Source organism: Solanum stenotomum, chromosome 9 (genome assembly GCF_019186545.1).
Source record: "Solanum stenotomum isolate F172 chromosome 9, ASM1918654v1, whole genome shotgun sequence".
NCBI classification, from domain to species: Eukaryota; Viridiplantae; Streptophyta; class Magnoliopsida; order Solanales; family Solanaceae; genus Solanum; species Solanum stenotomum.
This window is the reverse complement of record NC_064290.1, coordinates 55,793,206-55,811,301: the sequence shown is the minus strand read 5'-3', so window position 1 is coordinate 55,811,301 and position 18,096 is coordinate 55,793,206. Positions and strand designations below refer to the sequence as shown.

At 32.3% G+C, this 18,096-nt stretch overlaps 3 protein-coding genes across 4 annotated transcripts in view; all 3 read right to left on the bottom strand.

Annotated features, from left to right (window-relative positions):
- LOC125875684 (THO complex subunit 3) overlaps positions 1-18,096 on the bottom strand; it is a 163,179-nt gene that overhangs the window by 83,354 nt on the left and 61,729 nt on the right. The window lies entirely within an intron of this gene.
- LOC125875687 (PRA1 family protein G2) lies at positions 261-1,354 on the bottom strand. Its single transcript, XM_049556707.1, has one exon. The coding sequence runs from the start codon at positions 1,258-1,260 to the stop codon at positions 682-684; it is 579 nt and encodes a 192-aa protein (XP_049412664.1). The 5' UTR covers positions 1,261-1,354; the 3' UTR covers positions 261-681.
- Positions 9,209-15,790, bottom strand: LOC125875670 (uncharacterized). Of its 2 annotated transcripts, none has more exons than XM_049556679.1 (4): positions 15,609-15,790; positions 14,287-14,696; positions 12,721-13,864; positions 9,209-12,242 (listed from the first exon to the last, which is right to left on the bottom strand). In XM_049556679.1, exons 2-4 carry the CDS (start codon positions 14,436-14,438, stop codon positions 9,351-9,353), a joined length of 4,188 nt encoding a protein of 1,395 aa, XP_049412636.1. In that variant the 5' UTR covers positions 14,439-14,696; positions 15,609-15,790; the 3' UTR covers positions 9,209-9,350. The 2 variants fall into 2 exon arrangements, with proteins under 2 accessions (XP_049412636.1, XP_049412637.1); XM_049556680.1 differs by lacking the exon at positions 15,609-15,790 and adding an exon at positions 15,365-15,539.

Sequence of the window (18,096 nt, the reverse complement as noted above, 5' to 3'; positions counted from 1 at the left end):
TATCTAACCAACTACCACATGATCAACCTACAACAATTGCAGTATCTTTCCTGCCAGATAGACAGAACAGACATGCTGTGCACTACATTGTATATCTAGTACTATTTCTTTAGTTGGATGAACCATGTCCCATGGCATTTGATTCATTCATTTACTACACAGCAATTCTGCCTCATTAAACCATTAAAAAGATTGTCTTTTTAACTTATCTCACAATCAAGAAAAGCTTATCTTGGAAGAATAAGGCAAACCAGTCATCAAAAATAAAATAAAATTATCTTCAAGTTTAGTTTCTCAGCTCATCAGAGGAGAAACAACGCGAATTCGAACAAATTCATTGAAACAATTGTCAAAGAAGGAACAAGATCAGTAACAACAGGTTTTCCTGTAAACTTTTGGAACCAGCAACATCTCTTCCTTACATACAAAAACCAAAACACTCAGTAAATTCACTCTCACAATCAACAACAACTACATACCCAGTATAGTCCCACAAGTGAGCATGAAAGGATACAATGTACGCAGAACTTATCCGGATTAAAAAAATCAACAGCCAACCAAAAAAATCAAATCTTTTAGCATCTTCTTTCTTTAATTCAGTAATTCACACAACTCTCAATCAACAAAAACACAAAAAAAACTAAAGAAGAATCAGATAATGTTGGTGAGTCAGTGTAATGATCAAGATGATCCTCTTTCAGCATTTGAAATCAATCCAGTAGAAACGGCATCGTCTTCATCAACAAACAATCCTTCTGGATTCCTCAAACCTCCATGAATCACTGACAACAAAACACCCATCATTATACCAATCATCAAACTGTTTAAAATTCCGGTATACCAAACAACAATTGCAGAAACAGTCGCTAGACCGGAAATCACAGCTAGATCGCTAACTTGATGCCCTAGAACAACCATAGGATCCTCCCGGAAGAAGAGAAAAATCAACCACGACGCAAAAATCAAACAGGCGAAAATCAATAAAATTGGTGTTCCGATGAGTGAACAAGCTGCGCAACCAGAGATGAGAATGACATAGTTAACGGAGAAGTACTTGAAGTTCCTACGGACGCGAATTGCAGCATCGGAGAAGGATGTCGGAATGTCAACGGCGCTTGCTCCGGCGATCAATTCCGGCCATGGTCGACTTCGGGAAAGGAAGGTGTAGAGATTCTGAACGGACCGGTTGATGACATCACCGCCGGCGATCGGGATGGTGGTGTAGGTGGCGGTGGTGACGGAGGTGGGTGTTGATGGCATATTTGTGAATTGTGTTAAAAGTTTGACCAAAGTGTTATGACCAATACACTATAAGTATTCATGTCTGCATCTCGTGATGTGTCAGTTTAAAAGACGCCAATTTCGCATTTTGATAATAAACAATAATAATTCTAAGGTTTGAATAACTACATCAATGTGTCCGGTATAATTTCATAAGTGAGTCTGGAAAAAAAAAATATGCATATAGTCGTTAGTCTTTGTGAAAGTAGAAAGTTATTTTTGATATATATAAAAACAAATAATGAAGAAAACAACAATAACAATGTCAGCAACCGAAAACAATAAAATGAAGTCAATAAAACATGAAGTAATACTAAAATTGAAGAATAAGATAGTTAGAAAGTAATACTGAAGAATTGACTAGAAAACGCTAGATGTAATCTTATTTAAGGTCATATCTTCGATAAGCCTAGGTGCCACATGTCATTATTTTTGTAATGTTTTGACTTTATTTATGCTTATAAGATGTGATTGGTAAAAATCCAAACACGTTGTGTCAATATTTGGGCTTTAGCCCTAAGTTCTTAACCTCATTTCACAATATGGGCTCAAGAGTAAAATTGGACTTGCTTCATTTAAGTAAGATGGGCCTGGGGATGCCCATATATAAACCCAAATATTATGGGCTACCTCCTAAATAATCGAAATTTTGCACAAATATTACACTATATTATTGTTACTATTTAAATTTTGTCATTGTTGAATAAACTTATATAAAAATGATCTCCACGCTACAATTTATGCACATTTTGTCAATCTGGCAAGACTTGTAAGTAATTTAACAAGATATAAGAATAATATTTAACATTTTGTATGAAATCCAACACTGATTTATTAATATACGTAGATATCACAATTTCAGGAGTAAATTCTTTTATTTTGCCTTCTAACTTTATAAAGTAGTTTATCTCTAACTCACCTTCAAGAAATTTTTCAACCAATATCTATTTATACTTTGTTTTATTAGTTTAAATATTTTTCAATTATATTTAGTTGCCACGGTCCGTATTGACTAATGTAAATTTGAAATTTGTAGTTATTACAAATGTTATATAAGTTATATGATTATATTCATAAGAAATCAATAAAAATAACAATTTTTTTCTTTCTCTACTTCCTCTATTTTCCCTAATTCCTCCTATAATTTAGACAAATTTAATCAACTAATGTAACATGAACAAAATTTAAATTATAATCTTAAAAATGGTCATTTATGCAACTATTATTTAAATTCGTCGTTAGAGACCCCGAGGAATTAGGTAGTCCCACATTTGCCAAACTTACCCACTGGATGATAAAGAATGGAAGAAAACTTTTTGTGGTTTTTAATTACAACTAGAATATAATTTATTTATTTATGGATGGTTAGGCAAATGAGCGACTTCTTATAATGAATATTTGGTATGTTTTAATTTATCTGTCTTATTTTAGCTTATACGAAGTTTAAAAAAGTAAAAAAATATTTTTTTAATCGTGTGATCATAAACTAAAGATATGTCAAATATATTAAAATGTTCTTTAATCATATGATCATAAACAGATCATGCGAAAAGTTAGAACTACAGAGTGTCTTCAAAAAGAAAAAGACATCCTTTTTGAAATAGACTAAAAAGAAAAATATCAAACAAATTAAAACATTTTCGACAAAAATACTTTGTTTTTTTTCCTTAGAAATATATACAAATTGGGAGGAAAAGAGAGAGAGAAAAAAAGAACTAGGGTGGAAAAAATAGGATCGGGTAAGGAGAAAAGTCAGCCTTAATGTTATGACTATAAGTAAAGTAAAATAAAAATGTATAGCTTAAAGTTTTAGATGAATTGAGCATACATTTTAATAATATGATAATAGATAAAAGTTTTGAAATTAAATTTTATAATCACTTATTATCAAAAAGAATTTTAATATATTTTAAAAATTAAGTGCTCAAGGTCATGATAAATTTAAGTCAAAGATACAGGACACACCAAATAATGTTGTAATTAATTAATATTAGTTAATGAAAGTAGGTATAGCATATTATAATTCTAACAAAATATATATGTCCATTCAAGTGGTGTCATCACACAAGACTAGAATCTCTAGATAGACACAATATTCTTCTTACTCAACCAATTTTGGAGTAATTTACCTAGATAGTCATTCATGTTTGGGAAATTACCTAGAAATATCACTTATGTTTGTTTTAGGACTACAATATCACCCAACTTTGCCTATTTTCCTCAAAATATACTTGACACAAAAAATACATTATCTCTCTCCTACTAGGATGCCATGTCACATTTTTTAATTTATTATAATATTTTTTTAATTCTTTAAATGACATCTTGTTTAATGTATCTATAAAAGAGCATTAATTCATTCTCTATGAAAATCTAGTTACTTCAATTTTATAGCGAAAATCTTTATCCTATGTTTCATTAACGAGTATTTGTCGTTATATCCATACAAAAATTTAGTCTTTCTGTCGAGGAAAAAATTAAACTAGTTACTTGAAGTTGATGAAGAAACAATAAATTTAGTTGGATATTTAGAGATAAACTAGACATTAGGAACATTGATATTAACACAAACTATAAATATCCGTTGCTTGTTCATGGTAAAAAATCAAAGGTTTCTTGTTCATGGTAAAAAAAAGATTTTTACACAAACTATAAACATTTGTTCAAAGCTTGGGCAAATTCAAACAATAGAAATATCTTATTAAAAACAAGCAAGCAAAAAATCCCTATTTTTAAGAAAATTACTCCAATATCATGTTAAGTATTCAAATTATTTCACAATTTACACTTTAAAAATAAAAGAATCAGAAGAAAATTTGAATTTTACCTCGTGGCGATTTCTTTGGTCATCAAAGGTATACAACGGCTCAGGAGACAGTTCCTTATGCAAATTCGTTAATTTATTCCTTGAAGAACCGGAGAAAGCCACTTATTTTCTTGAAGAATCGGAGGAGCTCATATTAGAGTTCCTTATGTAATTTTTTTTATTGGGTATAATATATGGATTGTCTAAATTTTTAAAAAAAATTGTTAATAATAATAATAATAAAGAATAATGTGACATCGCATCCTAGTAGGAAAGAGTTAATGTACTTATTGTGTCAAGTATATTTTGAGAAAAATAGGTAAAGTTGGGTGATATTGTAGTCCTAAAACAAACATAAGTGATATTCTTAGGTAATTTCTCAAACATGGGTGACTATCTAGGGAAATTACTCACCAATTTTGTGGATAGAGAGAAATATTTTGAATTTGATCAACGGCACAATTTAAATTTGTTATCTATAGATCAAATATAGATAATTTTATGATTTCTTCCGAGGAAATCCATATATTCTATATATAATAAACCACAATGCAACTATCATTGTAACTATCTTGTTAGTTTTTAGTAAAGCTAACAAGATTTTTAGTTACATATTTATTATTTAGTTAAATAATAAATATGTCATTGTATGATTTTAGTTACATATTTATTATTTAGTTAAATAATAAATATGTCATTGTATGAGCTATTTATTACTCATTCCTTTTGAATTTGTTAAATTTTGATCTGACACATAGTTTACGAAAGTAAATTAGATTTTGAGAAAAAACATTAAGTGATACTTGAAATTGTCCCAGATTTTCAAAAAGACACCTTAACTTTGTGTGCGTCCTATTACCCCACAAAACATTCAAAATCACAATAAATACACATTTTTTACACAATATTTCCACTTTGGACAAAAATATCCTTCGAATGTGCAATTTCTTAAAAACAAAAAGTCGGACCCATTATCGATGTATTGAAGGATGCTTTGGTAATTTCCTATGATATATTCGTTTTGTTTGTTTCTTTTAAATTTATTTTACTATACTAAATAATTCTATAAAATATTATGAATCATGATAATTAATTACTTAAATATTTAAAAGATATAAAAATATAATCTGATTGACTCTTCAAATTTTATCGGTGACACATAAATTGGGACAAATGAAATAATATATATTATTTGAAAATTTCTTAGAAAGTACTATAAATTACAGTAATTAACAACTAGAAATATTTCAAAGACAAAAAAAATTGATTGAATCTCAAATTTTTTTTAGTACTACATAAATTGAAAAAGAAGAAATGACCTCTATTATTTGAAAATGGCATAAAAGTATTACAAATCATACAATAAGAATTAACAATTTAAAATTTTAAAAGACTTTAATGCTTTATACTTATTCTATTTCCACTTTGGACAAAAATATCCTCCCAATATGCATATTTTATTAAACAAAAAGTGGGACCCATTATTGATGTATTCAAGGGTGCTTTGGTAATTTTCCTATGATGAATTTGTTTTGTTTGTTGTTTAATTTTTTTTAAATAATTGTATAAAATATTATAAATCACAATAATTATTTACTTAAATATTCAAAAGATATAAAAATATGTAAAAGATCTGATTAACTCTTCAAATTTTATCGGTGACACATAAATTGGACAAATGAAATAATATATATTATTTGAAAATTACTTAGAAAGTACAATAATTTACAGTAATTAACAATAGAATATTTTAAAGACAAAAAAAATTGATTGAATCTCCAAATTTTATTAGTACCACAAAAATTGAGAAAAAAGAAATAACCTTTATTATTTCAAAATTGCGTAAAAGATATTATAAATCATACTACAATAATTACCAATTTAGAATGTTAAAAGACATAAAAATATTTTTACCATAGTTAACAATAATTAAAAATTTAAACTATTTTAAATTAATATTAAAGTTTGATTAACTCTTTAATTTTGTCTTTGTCACATAAATTGAAACAAAAAATGATACATATTGGATCCGTACTAGCACGGACTCCAATGTCTAGTATGTTAATAAGGTTGAAAGAAAACATTATTAAATTCTGTTATGGACTAGAGGCATTAGAAGAGAAGACAAGGGATGACGAACATCACCATGCAAAATATACCAAGCATATATATTTTTCTATGAACATATCTTCGGATTAACGTGGATTAATTTTATGGAATATATATTTGTTATTAATTTTCTACTAATACAAATATTAGATAACTTTACTTATCAAAACTTGAACACGATTTAAAAAAACACAACTAACCTGAGTGTATTTTGCATATACATATATAGGGTTTGACCTTAATTAAAATACGATTGGTTAAATCCTCCACTACTTTAGACACTAAGAATTGTTTCTACTTATTTAATATATCATATATTATACAAAGAAAAAAAAAATTATTAACATTTGTTCAGTGGGGAATGAGATCAATTCAGGCTGTAAGTGCATATATGTCATTATATACTGGATAATTAAATCAATATAGTCAACCTTCAGTAATAAATATAATATAATACTACTGTTATGTTAGATGATTAAGAAAACATCACCCAAAGTCTCAATCAACACAAAGTTACAGTTCCAAGATGAAGTTTTTGGTTTTCAATTTGATTAACTAAATTAAAAAAAAGGGAAAAAGGACAAATACATTCTCGAACTATCGTAAATGGTATACCCTCCGTCATACTTTTGGGACATTGATGCCCCTGCCGTCCAAAAACTAGAACATATATACCCTTTATACTAACAAACATACACATGTCACAATCTTATCCACCGATCCAACATTTATCGACGGATAAAATTGTGCCACGTGTCCCTATTTAGTCTTCCTTTAGAGTGAAGGGTATATATGCTCTAGTTTTTGGACGGCAGGGGCACCAATGTCCCAAAAGTATGACGGAGGGTATCTGCATACCATTTTCAATAGTTCGAGGGTATATTTATCTTTTTCTCTTAAAAAATGACGGTATTGAAGAAAATACGAAAAACAAATTTCATATATATCATGTTGTTTGTCTCCCTCCACACCCACCCCCCACTAGCCAACTTGCCCCCTCACCCCGTCCTCTCCCTGCCCCAACTCAACCCACCTCCTCCACTCTCATATGATATTTATGTCCTTTAATTTTGGTGTATGTATAAATAGATACTTAAATGTGTACATGTCTTAAATGATAATTTGCATTCTACATGCATGCAGGACACATGTGTCTGTTTGTTCAATTTTATACAAGTTCAAGTGTTTATATATCCACATTCAAAGTTGGACAATATAACGTCTATTAAAGTCAAGTTAAAAAACATATTTACGTATTATAAATCACCGAATCTTCATATATTATTATTATTATTATTGGTATAGTGGGACCTATGTTTTCCACCCAAAAACATGTAACACTAGTCATCTGTTTTGTCTTTTTTTTCCATCTTTTGTTTTACTTTTGACTAAGTGTGTAAAGGGACAACCACAAGTTTGGTCGTACACACTAACATAATTTTCTAGCAATTTTGTAACGGCTATTTTTCTTGCTTGCTACCTACATATATTATTATGTCCATTTCATATCTAACAAACCCTACGTACGTAACTTAGGACTTTTCCCACAAATTTGGATTATTATGATTCTTCTACTAGTTAATATTATTTTTATCATACCAATATTATAAACAACACCAAATATATTTTCTTACACCAATGGAGAATTAGTTTTATAAATCACTTGTAATTTTTGCATACTATAAGTATGATCAAGAGATCTTAATTCATTGAAAATTCACAGAAATGATTAATGTGATAGACCCTTATAAAAACCCTTGTAGTAGCTTTGGGATTTTGTTGGAACCCTTTAATTTCTCATATTAGTAGTAAAAATTACAACTACTATTACTTGACATTCAATTTGCGTATAAGTAATGGATTCATATGAACCTGTCTTTTCAACACGAGATATAGTAATGTATGATAGATTCAATCGTAAGAATCTAAAGATTGAAGACATCAAATCGTGAGACCGTATTTGTATATTACCATCTTATAAGAAATTGAAAAAGACATAAAGGAGCGTCTATGAGTTTAACTTTTTTCCCTGCATGCAATAATACAAATGCACCCAGCACACGTACACCACTGCAGCAACAACAACAACAAAGGTCTATTATGTTTCCCCCACCCCCACCCCACCACCCTCTTCTAGCAATAGTTTTACCTGTATAACTCGAATTTTTCAAAAATGTTGTCGCTTTTAAAGAGTCTGACTCACCCAACGATCATTTTTGAAGAGTCCAAGCTACACAACGGTTAACCATCTCATACTCTCTCTTTTGTTACCACATGAAATATAGAGATATCACTAAACATGTTGTGATCTAAAAGTATAGATATTTGATGATGAAAATAGAAGATATATATTATGTTGTTTCACCATCAAACGTGCAAATGCTGAGTGAAGTGAATGCAGGTCACATCAAGATTATATATATTGCCATGCAAGGAAACTTATATATATATATATATATATATATATGAAGCTGCTGTCATTCCACTACTCCCACCACTGACTCATTTACAACCTGTAATGTTCTAATTGATCTTTCCATTCAACTAGACAATAATCCAATCCGTCAGTGGCAAAATCAGAAATTTCGCTAAAATGATCAAGGTTTAATATATACATGTATAGAAGCTAATTTTAAATTCTATATAGAGTATAAAGGGTGTTCAACTAACCACCCTTCACTTAATTAAGTGGTTGCGTCAAGCCAACAATAGTTCTACCACCCTGATTGTTGCTCGAACTCTTCAATAATGCCAACGGGTGGTGGATATCAGACCCTTTAAACATACACATTATTTAAGGATCCAACATGAGTGCGGCAATATTTTAAATGAGGCTGAGCAGTACAGCTAAAAGAGCATCATTAGTATATGACCATTATATTAGAAGCAAAGAGAAGTTAAGAAGAAACCAATTTGGAAGTTCATATCCTTTGGAACAACTCATTATTTGAAGACTTTTTATACATTAGACACTCCAGGGAACTTTCAACAGGCTTCAGTAAGCTTTATATATATATATATCTATGGAACTTCCAGTACTGTTTTGAGTAAACATCAAACGCTATGAAAGCGAAAACCCAAACTAGAAAAACTCATCTGCTCAACTTTGCCGCGTTTTCTTTTGTCAGTTAAGATGTAAAAGGCGATTTCTTGGTTATGAAAAACCTGTAGAATAATATAAAGATGATCTAAAAGGACCTGCAGGTGATGAGGAAGCTGAGAAAGAGCTTGGATGAACTAAACTACAACCGTCTGGGTTGACATTCCATGTCTTAGCAGGAAGCTCGTTCACTTGAGTAAGCAAATTTGCATTCTGAGCTGCTCCAGTGTCACCACGCGGTCTATTTTCATAGAGATCCACAAACCTTGAGGTATAGCCTGAGCTAATCTGCATTTTCCCCGAGCTCATGGTGTATGGAGAATTAGCCTCGTTTTCCGGAGAATCATCAATTACAATAATTTCTCTGACAGCATTCGGCCCAACTGAAGTTGCATTCTGCCAATGAGAGATGGGAGTTGCTACAAACTTCTTCATATCACATGTTTCGATTGGTCCATTTCGCACAGTATGTAAATTGCCCCCACCTAAATAGTCTTGTCTGCCAAAGGGGGCACCCATCAATCCACTGCCACTACTCTTACACAAAAACGAGGCTGGAGATGTAGGGGATGGCTGTACTTGTGGCCTTGAGTAACTGTCTTGACTTTTGAAACCATTTAACAATCTGACATCAAAATGCTGTACTTGATCACCACTTTGAGGGAAGTGAGGGACATGCCGATTATGCACATCCACCTGATGGAAGGAGTTGAGATCCTCGTTACGAAGTCTGGTGTTTGCCAGGTCATTCATGGAATTTGAGTGCGATGATCTTTTCAGTGGGGAATCTTCATCTTTGTTGATGACCATTAAGTCCTTCCCCATCAGCCTGAGAACTGGATTAGAAGCAGATGGACTAAAGGACTCGGATTCACGAGTTGGGAGCTTGAACTCAGAATCAGCAGAAACACCAAATTGAGTATGTCCCGTGACCGATGATTTAGTGGGGGGATTTGTTTCAGGTCCTGAACTCGAGTCACTTAAAGAAAATGAGTTGCTCTTCAATATGATATTATTAGATCTTGTGAGTGAATCACGGCTCAACTGATTCTCACTCGCAGGAAAAGGGGAAAGGGCCATGGCTCGTCGCTGTAACAGCTGCGACTCTTCACGATTCACAGCAAACCCTTGAGATGTTCCTCCTTCTTTCCTGACACAACAACATGGCTTATCATTTGTAAATCTGAAAGTTCCTTTTCCAGGAAATAACGTATTTGCATCAAATTTGTCCAGTCCATCTTTATCATTTCCTGTATTTGCAGTCGGACGTAGTGCGACTGAATTTTCCACCAGAAGATCAACAGTGCTTCCAGATAAGCTAGACCTTTTATCTTCCCAGCCAGTGTGGCATTTGAGCATTTCTGATGAATCCCTTCCACTGACATACAAATTACCCGAATATCTTGAGCCAGTTCTAGCCATAGTTGAGTTAGAAACTGTTGATGCAGCAGACGTAGGCGAACCAGAAGAATCCTGATCAATGAATTCGGGATGATCTGCAGAAGATTGAATTCTGCTGCTGGTTAATGATGAACTCCCATGAAGGTCTTCTGAGCTCATACGACCAGGACTAGGTAAAAAGGATCCCGGTGGTCCTGGTATGGGGATTGGATCAACCTCCAAAAAGTAATTCCCTTGCCCATCGGCGTTAGATCCTAATTCAGCAACATCATGGACATCACCATCAATCATCCCTTCAACACCTAAAATAGGATCTTGTGAACATGTTGCAGCTTTGGTTCCAAGAAAAGATCCTTTGTACTCTTCGCTAAACAATTGTGACTCGCAATGAGACCTAGCAGGCCCAGACATCTCATCAGATCCAGCATCCATAGGCTTGCTAAAACTCATAAAATCTCCCCTCCCAGCAAGTTCAGAGGCAGATGGATCCATAGTCTTATCACCCTGACTTTGATGATTCGCTTTCACAGATCCCATCGCATCAGATGCACCTGCTAAAATGCTGCCAATTTCATTATCAGAATGGGTCAAAGCGGATTGTGAGCTCTTCAAGCCCAGAGTGCCTTCCACATTAGAGGCCATAATTCCCTCTCTATTTTTCCCGATGCTTAAAACTTCAGATCTTTTAACATTTACCCTATCACAATTCTTGCTTCCTTGGATTTTTGTTTCACTGAGATTTCCTCTTAAACAAAGTTTCTCTCCTTCAGTCTGGAAAACTTCAGCTTCTTCCGATTCTGAGCTGGAGCTCCAACTAGACTTCTTAAAGGAAGCTGTTTTCCACTTCAAATTATATTTAACACCACGAGCAGGCCCTTCACTGACGGACGAAAGGTTCTTTCTCAATGATGGCAACTTCCTCGCCTTTGAGGAGAATGATGGATGTGGGGTGGACTGTTCACAGTTGATCTCAGAGTTATCTGTGTTTCTTCCAACTCTCACATGTTTCACAGAAAGTGAATGATCTATTGTCATTTTTGGATGATTGTTTACAGAATGGCCATCTACCTTCAAATGCTTTCCTTTGCACCTTTGTAACACTAGGGATCTCTTCTTGTTAGATTGGAGTGAAGATTGAGACGATGAAAAGTCCACCACTTTCTTGTGTAGAGAAGGCGGTTCCTCGCTACGTTCTTCTTGAGGCTGATCAAGTAGCATATTCCCCGTTCTTTGGCTACTCTCAGGCAAACAAACAGATGATCTTGGAGATTTCACAAGACAGCTTCTCTTTTTAACTGAATCAGTCTGAGGCAACACATCATTGTCACTTTGCACGCCAGTCGACTTATCAGCTCCAGAAAGCTGATGATTGTCCTTATCACTGATCTTCCTTGTGAGGCCAGTTCTCTTTGAACATGCCCATTGTTTTATGGTTGCCAATCCATTTGATAGCATCTGGTCCGCAGATCTGAGGTGCTTATTTAGGCAATCCACTTTGTCAACATTTTCTCTTGGAGAAAAGGTGCTCTCTTGACCACTCTTAATCTGTTCATAAAATATTTAGCAACTTAGTTCAAAGCAAATTAATAATTACATACTAGGATTGCTAATTGGTAAAAACAAAATAATTTTGATAAAAGATAAATGACGTAAGATAGCAGATTGTAAATCCAAGAACTTTAAACTACCATGGTTTAGTTCTCAACATATGCAAAAAACCCCACCTGCACCCGCCCCCATTTCAAGTGAAACTGGCCCCTCCTTTCCACCAAATTATCAAAACAATCATGAAATTAAGCGAACATGAAGGCCAAATACAGAAAAAGACATTTAACATTGCTCTCCCAATATTATTTTGTTTTCCACTCCTAAAATTTTGCAGTTCCATTACTGCACTATAGTGCTACAGTTTTGGAAGAAATGAAATTTTCAAAGATGAGATGTACTTGATTAAAAAAGGGTTTCAAGAACAAAACCAAAGCTGAGGAAACTTCATTATATCCAGGATTTAAAAAAAACATACCTTGGGACAGTGATCTGGCTTGGACAAGCAAAACTTTTTAGTATGAGAAGCAGATTTCAGAAGGTTGTGGTGTTTCTTTCTCTTCTTTGTCAAAATGAATTTGCTTCTTTTATCTCCATCCACCATTTTTTTCTGAAGAGGATCAATAACCGGCTTTGATGATGGTAGCTGCTCATCATTGAACTTGGACAGAATTCGAAGCTTCGTGCCATTGGCGTCAATATAAACAGAACCTTCATTAGCAGTGCATTCAACGTTCACAGGAGGAGGTTTTTCCAGTTTCTCAACAGCAGGTACCTCAGTGATCTCTCGAACAGATAAAGTCGGGTTTGAGGCCCAGTTGGTTCCATTCCTCCTATCAAGATCCTCCAGTGTACAGCTCTTAGCCGTTACATAGATATCCACCATCAATCTAGTTTTTCTTGGCTTTATCCTGTGCTTGATCACCTTGGGATTTGCTGTCCACTTGGCTGTTGATGACTCCCCAGAGAGACATTGATCGATATGAGCGTTCAGCGTGGTGTTTGATGAGGATGTGAAAGTCTTGCAAACTGGACATACTTTCGAAGCCATTGCCTCAGACACCATGAAACTGTTTGTGGTAGTGTCTGCCTCGTCTACGTTCCGATCTGTGACGTTGCCAAATTTGACCATTAATCTGCACTTTTTCGCTGATTGTTGTACTGTACTCCCACTCTTGTTCGACATGGGAGGTTTCTTGACCATAGGTTCCAGCAAGTTAACAGCTTCTGCTCCCGAGCAACGCAGTTTTCTTATTTCAGCTGTTGGAACTGAATCAATCTCAGAACAAGACCGACTAGTTATCGTTGAACGAAACACCTTCTCTCTATCAGATCCACTTGAATTGATATTTCTACAATCCACAGCTAGTTTTGGCATACATATTCTACCACTGCTAGAACTAGTAGGCACAGGATCATCATCTAGCTCAACATGTTTCTCCTCAGAAGTGACTATATTGTCCTTGTCAGTCGAAGGATTATCTACAGCACATCCCTTATCAGATTGTAAAGGAGGTAACAAATCAGTCGCCGCGCCATGCCTCAAACAAAGCTGCAAATTTTTCTGAGAAAATGGCCAATTGGTCTTGATGTCCTTTCTCCTAGTTCTGAAAACATAATCCCTACAAGACGATACAAAACATTTCATATCATATGTCAATAACCTCAAAACAAAACAGCAAAAGGAACCCCCACAACAAAAGAAAGCAACAATCTTTAATTGCTTACTACATCACATGAAGAAGAACCAACATAAAATTCATCACATACACATTCACACATGTATATCATAATAAATATAGTTACATGAAATCTTAACCAAGACTAGAGGTAAAAGACAACAACCTAAAAAAGACTAATTTTTTTTTTGTTTCCCAATATCAAAAATCAATGAGAAACAGTGGATCTGACCAACAAAAAGAAAATCCCCAGATGACTAAAAAACCCTTTGAACAGTAAAACATTGAAGAGGTGACTAGAAACTAAAATACCATACAAGACAGAAGCAGAGTTTTTTTTTAGTTTTTTTTTTTTTTTTTTTTACCTTATGGAGAATTTGTTGTTGTTGTTATCATCAAGGTCAGAGTTGGACAGATCTACTAGCTTGTTATCAGAAGAAGGCCTTTCATCACTACTACTACTTTTCAGTAGAGAGATATGACAAGGATCTGGTGGAATGTTTTCAATGGATAACATCTGCTGATAAAATTCTCCCTTCTTCTTCTTCTTGTGCTGTCTTCCCAACAGTCACAAGAACTGCTGCTGCTGCTACTGTAGCTATATTTTCCAAGACTACTACTTAGTCTTATCTCCTTATTATACTTAGCCTTCAGCATAACAGTAGCCTAAAGGCCTCTCCACATACACAAAAAATAATATGAATACTTACTGTTAACACAACAAAACCCCACCAACAACAACAACAAGATTTACCCTTTCTTCATTAAAATCAACCTGCAAAGATAAAAACAGAAGATCAAGAAATACCCACAAAGACTAAAGGGGAAATTAACAAGTACAATGTTATTTTATGTGTTTTGAAGTAAATCTGAAGTATCTATTTATGTTGAATCATCTTTAAAAGACTAGTAGAACAAGAAAAGAACCAATTTTGGGAAAGAAAGAAACCCACAAGCAAAGATGTGAAGAAAGATCAAGACTCATGTAATGTTATTTTATGTGGACAAAAACCAAGAAAAAAGGTACATAAAATTTATCAAGTTTTGCTTATTGGGTTACAACTAAGCACTAATACACATCAAAAAATCAAGACCAAACAAAGTAAATCTGATTAAATCTTAACAACAAAGGTATGATTTTTTTCAAAAGTTTTTGCTATATACAATGAACCATATTAAAAACTTGGATCTTTTGGTCAAGGATATAGTGGAAAACTGAACAAGAAAACAAAAGGGCATTGAAGTTAGATAGAGATGAAGAAACCCCTAAAATCAAAATTAAATCTTTTTTGGTTTGGTCTCAATGAACAGTAAAAGTTCAAAACTTTTTAGCTGAAGACCAGATTTGCTTGTTTTTATCAAAGAAGAGTTAAAACTCCTCAAAAATATTGAAGCAGAAAAACAATCAGATCATGAAATCACAAGAAATCTTAGTAATCAAACCTCATCTAGCTAGTATATACCCCAAACACCAGCTCTAAAATTTAAGCAAAACCCAGATGTAAATGAAGAAAAAAAAGATGACCCAAGAGAGAAAACAAGCAAATAATGGATAAAGATCAAGTGAGTAAGAGAAGAAATCCCCAAAAAAGAAATAAAAATAGAGTCTTTAGTTGGTTTTCAAGACTAAAAATGAGAAGTTTCAAGAAGATAAAATGAAAAAGAAGAATAATAACAAGAAATATACCAAAAAGTATTAGTATTACTAGTAGTAGAGGCTGGATGAATGGATGGATGGAAAGGAGATGAGAGTATAGAGAAGAGAAGATTGAAAGGAAAGAAGAATAGTGAAGAGATATAGAGAGTTGATGAGAAAAGAGCACCACCCACTCACACATCAAAAGAGGGCATCAGGTTCTTCTCTCCACCAAAAAGCAGGTTTGGACAATTAATCACCCACTACCCCCTCTTTTACCCCCTCTCCTTGAGTGAGAAATAGAAAAAGGGTGAATTTTTTTTTTGATTCATATGTTGTTTTTGTACTAAAATTTCACTAATTTATATTTGTACTAAATATAATTTAGTGTTTGATACTTATATTGAAATTTAATTAATTTAGATTTGCGCTAAATAGGATTTGGTGTTGATACTCGTATAGGAGTAACCTCATCTACTATACCATAACCAGTACTGAAATCTGACTAATCTAAATTCACACTAAATAAGACCCAATTTAAGAATAGTACGAGTAACCTTATCTACCGCATTGTATCATCTTGTATAAATGTTTTTTCTTACTACTTCTCTTTAGTTTCAAATTATAATTTTGATTGACATGAGACTAAAAAGGATGAGTTTTTAACACATACAATAAACACTCTTTTAAGGGTCATTTTGGTTGGTTATCGCTAAAATTAGCATCAACATTAAATTTTTTTGCATAAAATAACACTCTTTTGTTGTATTTGATGTGTTTTAATTGAATCGAGATCTATAAAAAAAATACTTTTATCTTTATAAGATTGGATAATATTGTATACATATCATCATCGTCAAATCTTTCAATTGCTTTATTAATAAATCACCATTCAAAACACAATTTCATACATTATAATCTATGTATAACTAAAAACATGAATCAAACCATGCATAAAATTGTGATCTTAAATATTGCACGAGACTCCTATAATATAAACTATAAAAAAGTAAAATCAAACAAAACATCAAAAAAAAATCTTTTTCTAATAAAATGAAGAAGGCAAATGTTACAAATTAATATTGTCTTCGCTATGATTTATTTGTCTTACTTTTTTAAATTTATTTTTAAAAAAATGTTTTTTGTCTTTTTGAACAATCCTCTAATTCAAATTTTTACTATAAAATTAATGACATTTTCATACACTTTATACATTTTTAATTTATAATTACACAATTTAAAAAAATATATATATTCTTTAAACTCCTATTAAATTATAACATGACAAATAAATTAAAACGAAGAGAGATTAATAAAAATATAAAGGAGGAGAAATGGTAAAAAAAGGAGATGGGGATGTTACTCTACTAAGCTACCCTATCCACTACCTACCCTATTAAGAGGGGGTAGGGTGGGTTGGGGGGCCTTGTTTGATTTTATTTTTTATTTTTTATTTTTTTGTTATGAATTGTTTATTGTTGATTTTTTTTTTCCCTCATCATGTTTGTGCTAGAATGTCAGTTTCGGCCCCACATCTTTTATGAAATTACACACCGCTACGCTCCCTTTTTCCAATTGCCCACTTCACTACACGACAACTTTTTTTTTCTTTCTCTCTCTCTTATTTATGTGTTTGATGATGACAACAAAATAACATTCAACTTGTACTAGTCTTTTCTCTTCTTGTTCATGTTTTTATTTCTATCACCTCACTTTTACCCTTCTTTGCATCTTTATTACCTCCTCCTTGTACTTTGGGTGAAATTCTATCTCAATTTATGTGATATATTATTTTTAAATATGATAACAAATAAAATAGTATCACATAAATTAAAACGAGAGAATTATTATAAAGTTTATTTGTAGTTGATAAGTATTGTTACGTTATTGTTTGATCATAAATTTGAAATATGGTTTCAAAAACTAACTCAAACTAATTTATGTGGTATATTATTCTAAATTATGATGATAAAGTAAAATAATACCATACAAATTAGAATGAGTTGATAACTAGTAGTATTACACTATCTTTAACTATAAATTTTGAAAGTAAATTTCAAATATTGAAAAGTTTATTCGTGAAATCTGGTTTCAAAAGAGAATTTAATTTTATTTGTAAGGTGAAATTTCACCTTGACCTATAAGATTTCAAAAAAAAAATCCAAGTAATACATATCTAAACACAACTTCATGTTAAAAATGTATTTTTTGAAATTGATTTATAAATTAACTTATATGTGTTTAAGTTGTAATGCTAGAACTAATAGTAGCGTTTGATTTATTTTTTTTAAATATGAATAATCAATTTTTCTACTATTAAAATGACTAATATGTACATAAAGTTATTTATTTAAGTGAATTAAAAACAAAAGGAACTAGGAATTGGAAGGACATGGATTTTTCTACTCTTTGGAGGAGTAGTGCTATATTGAGTATTTAGAAAATATTTTACGGATTAAATAGTAGAATATTTGATCTAACAATAAATATTTATAAGCTTAAAGTAATAAGTGATCAAATTTATAATTTTTAGTTAATT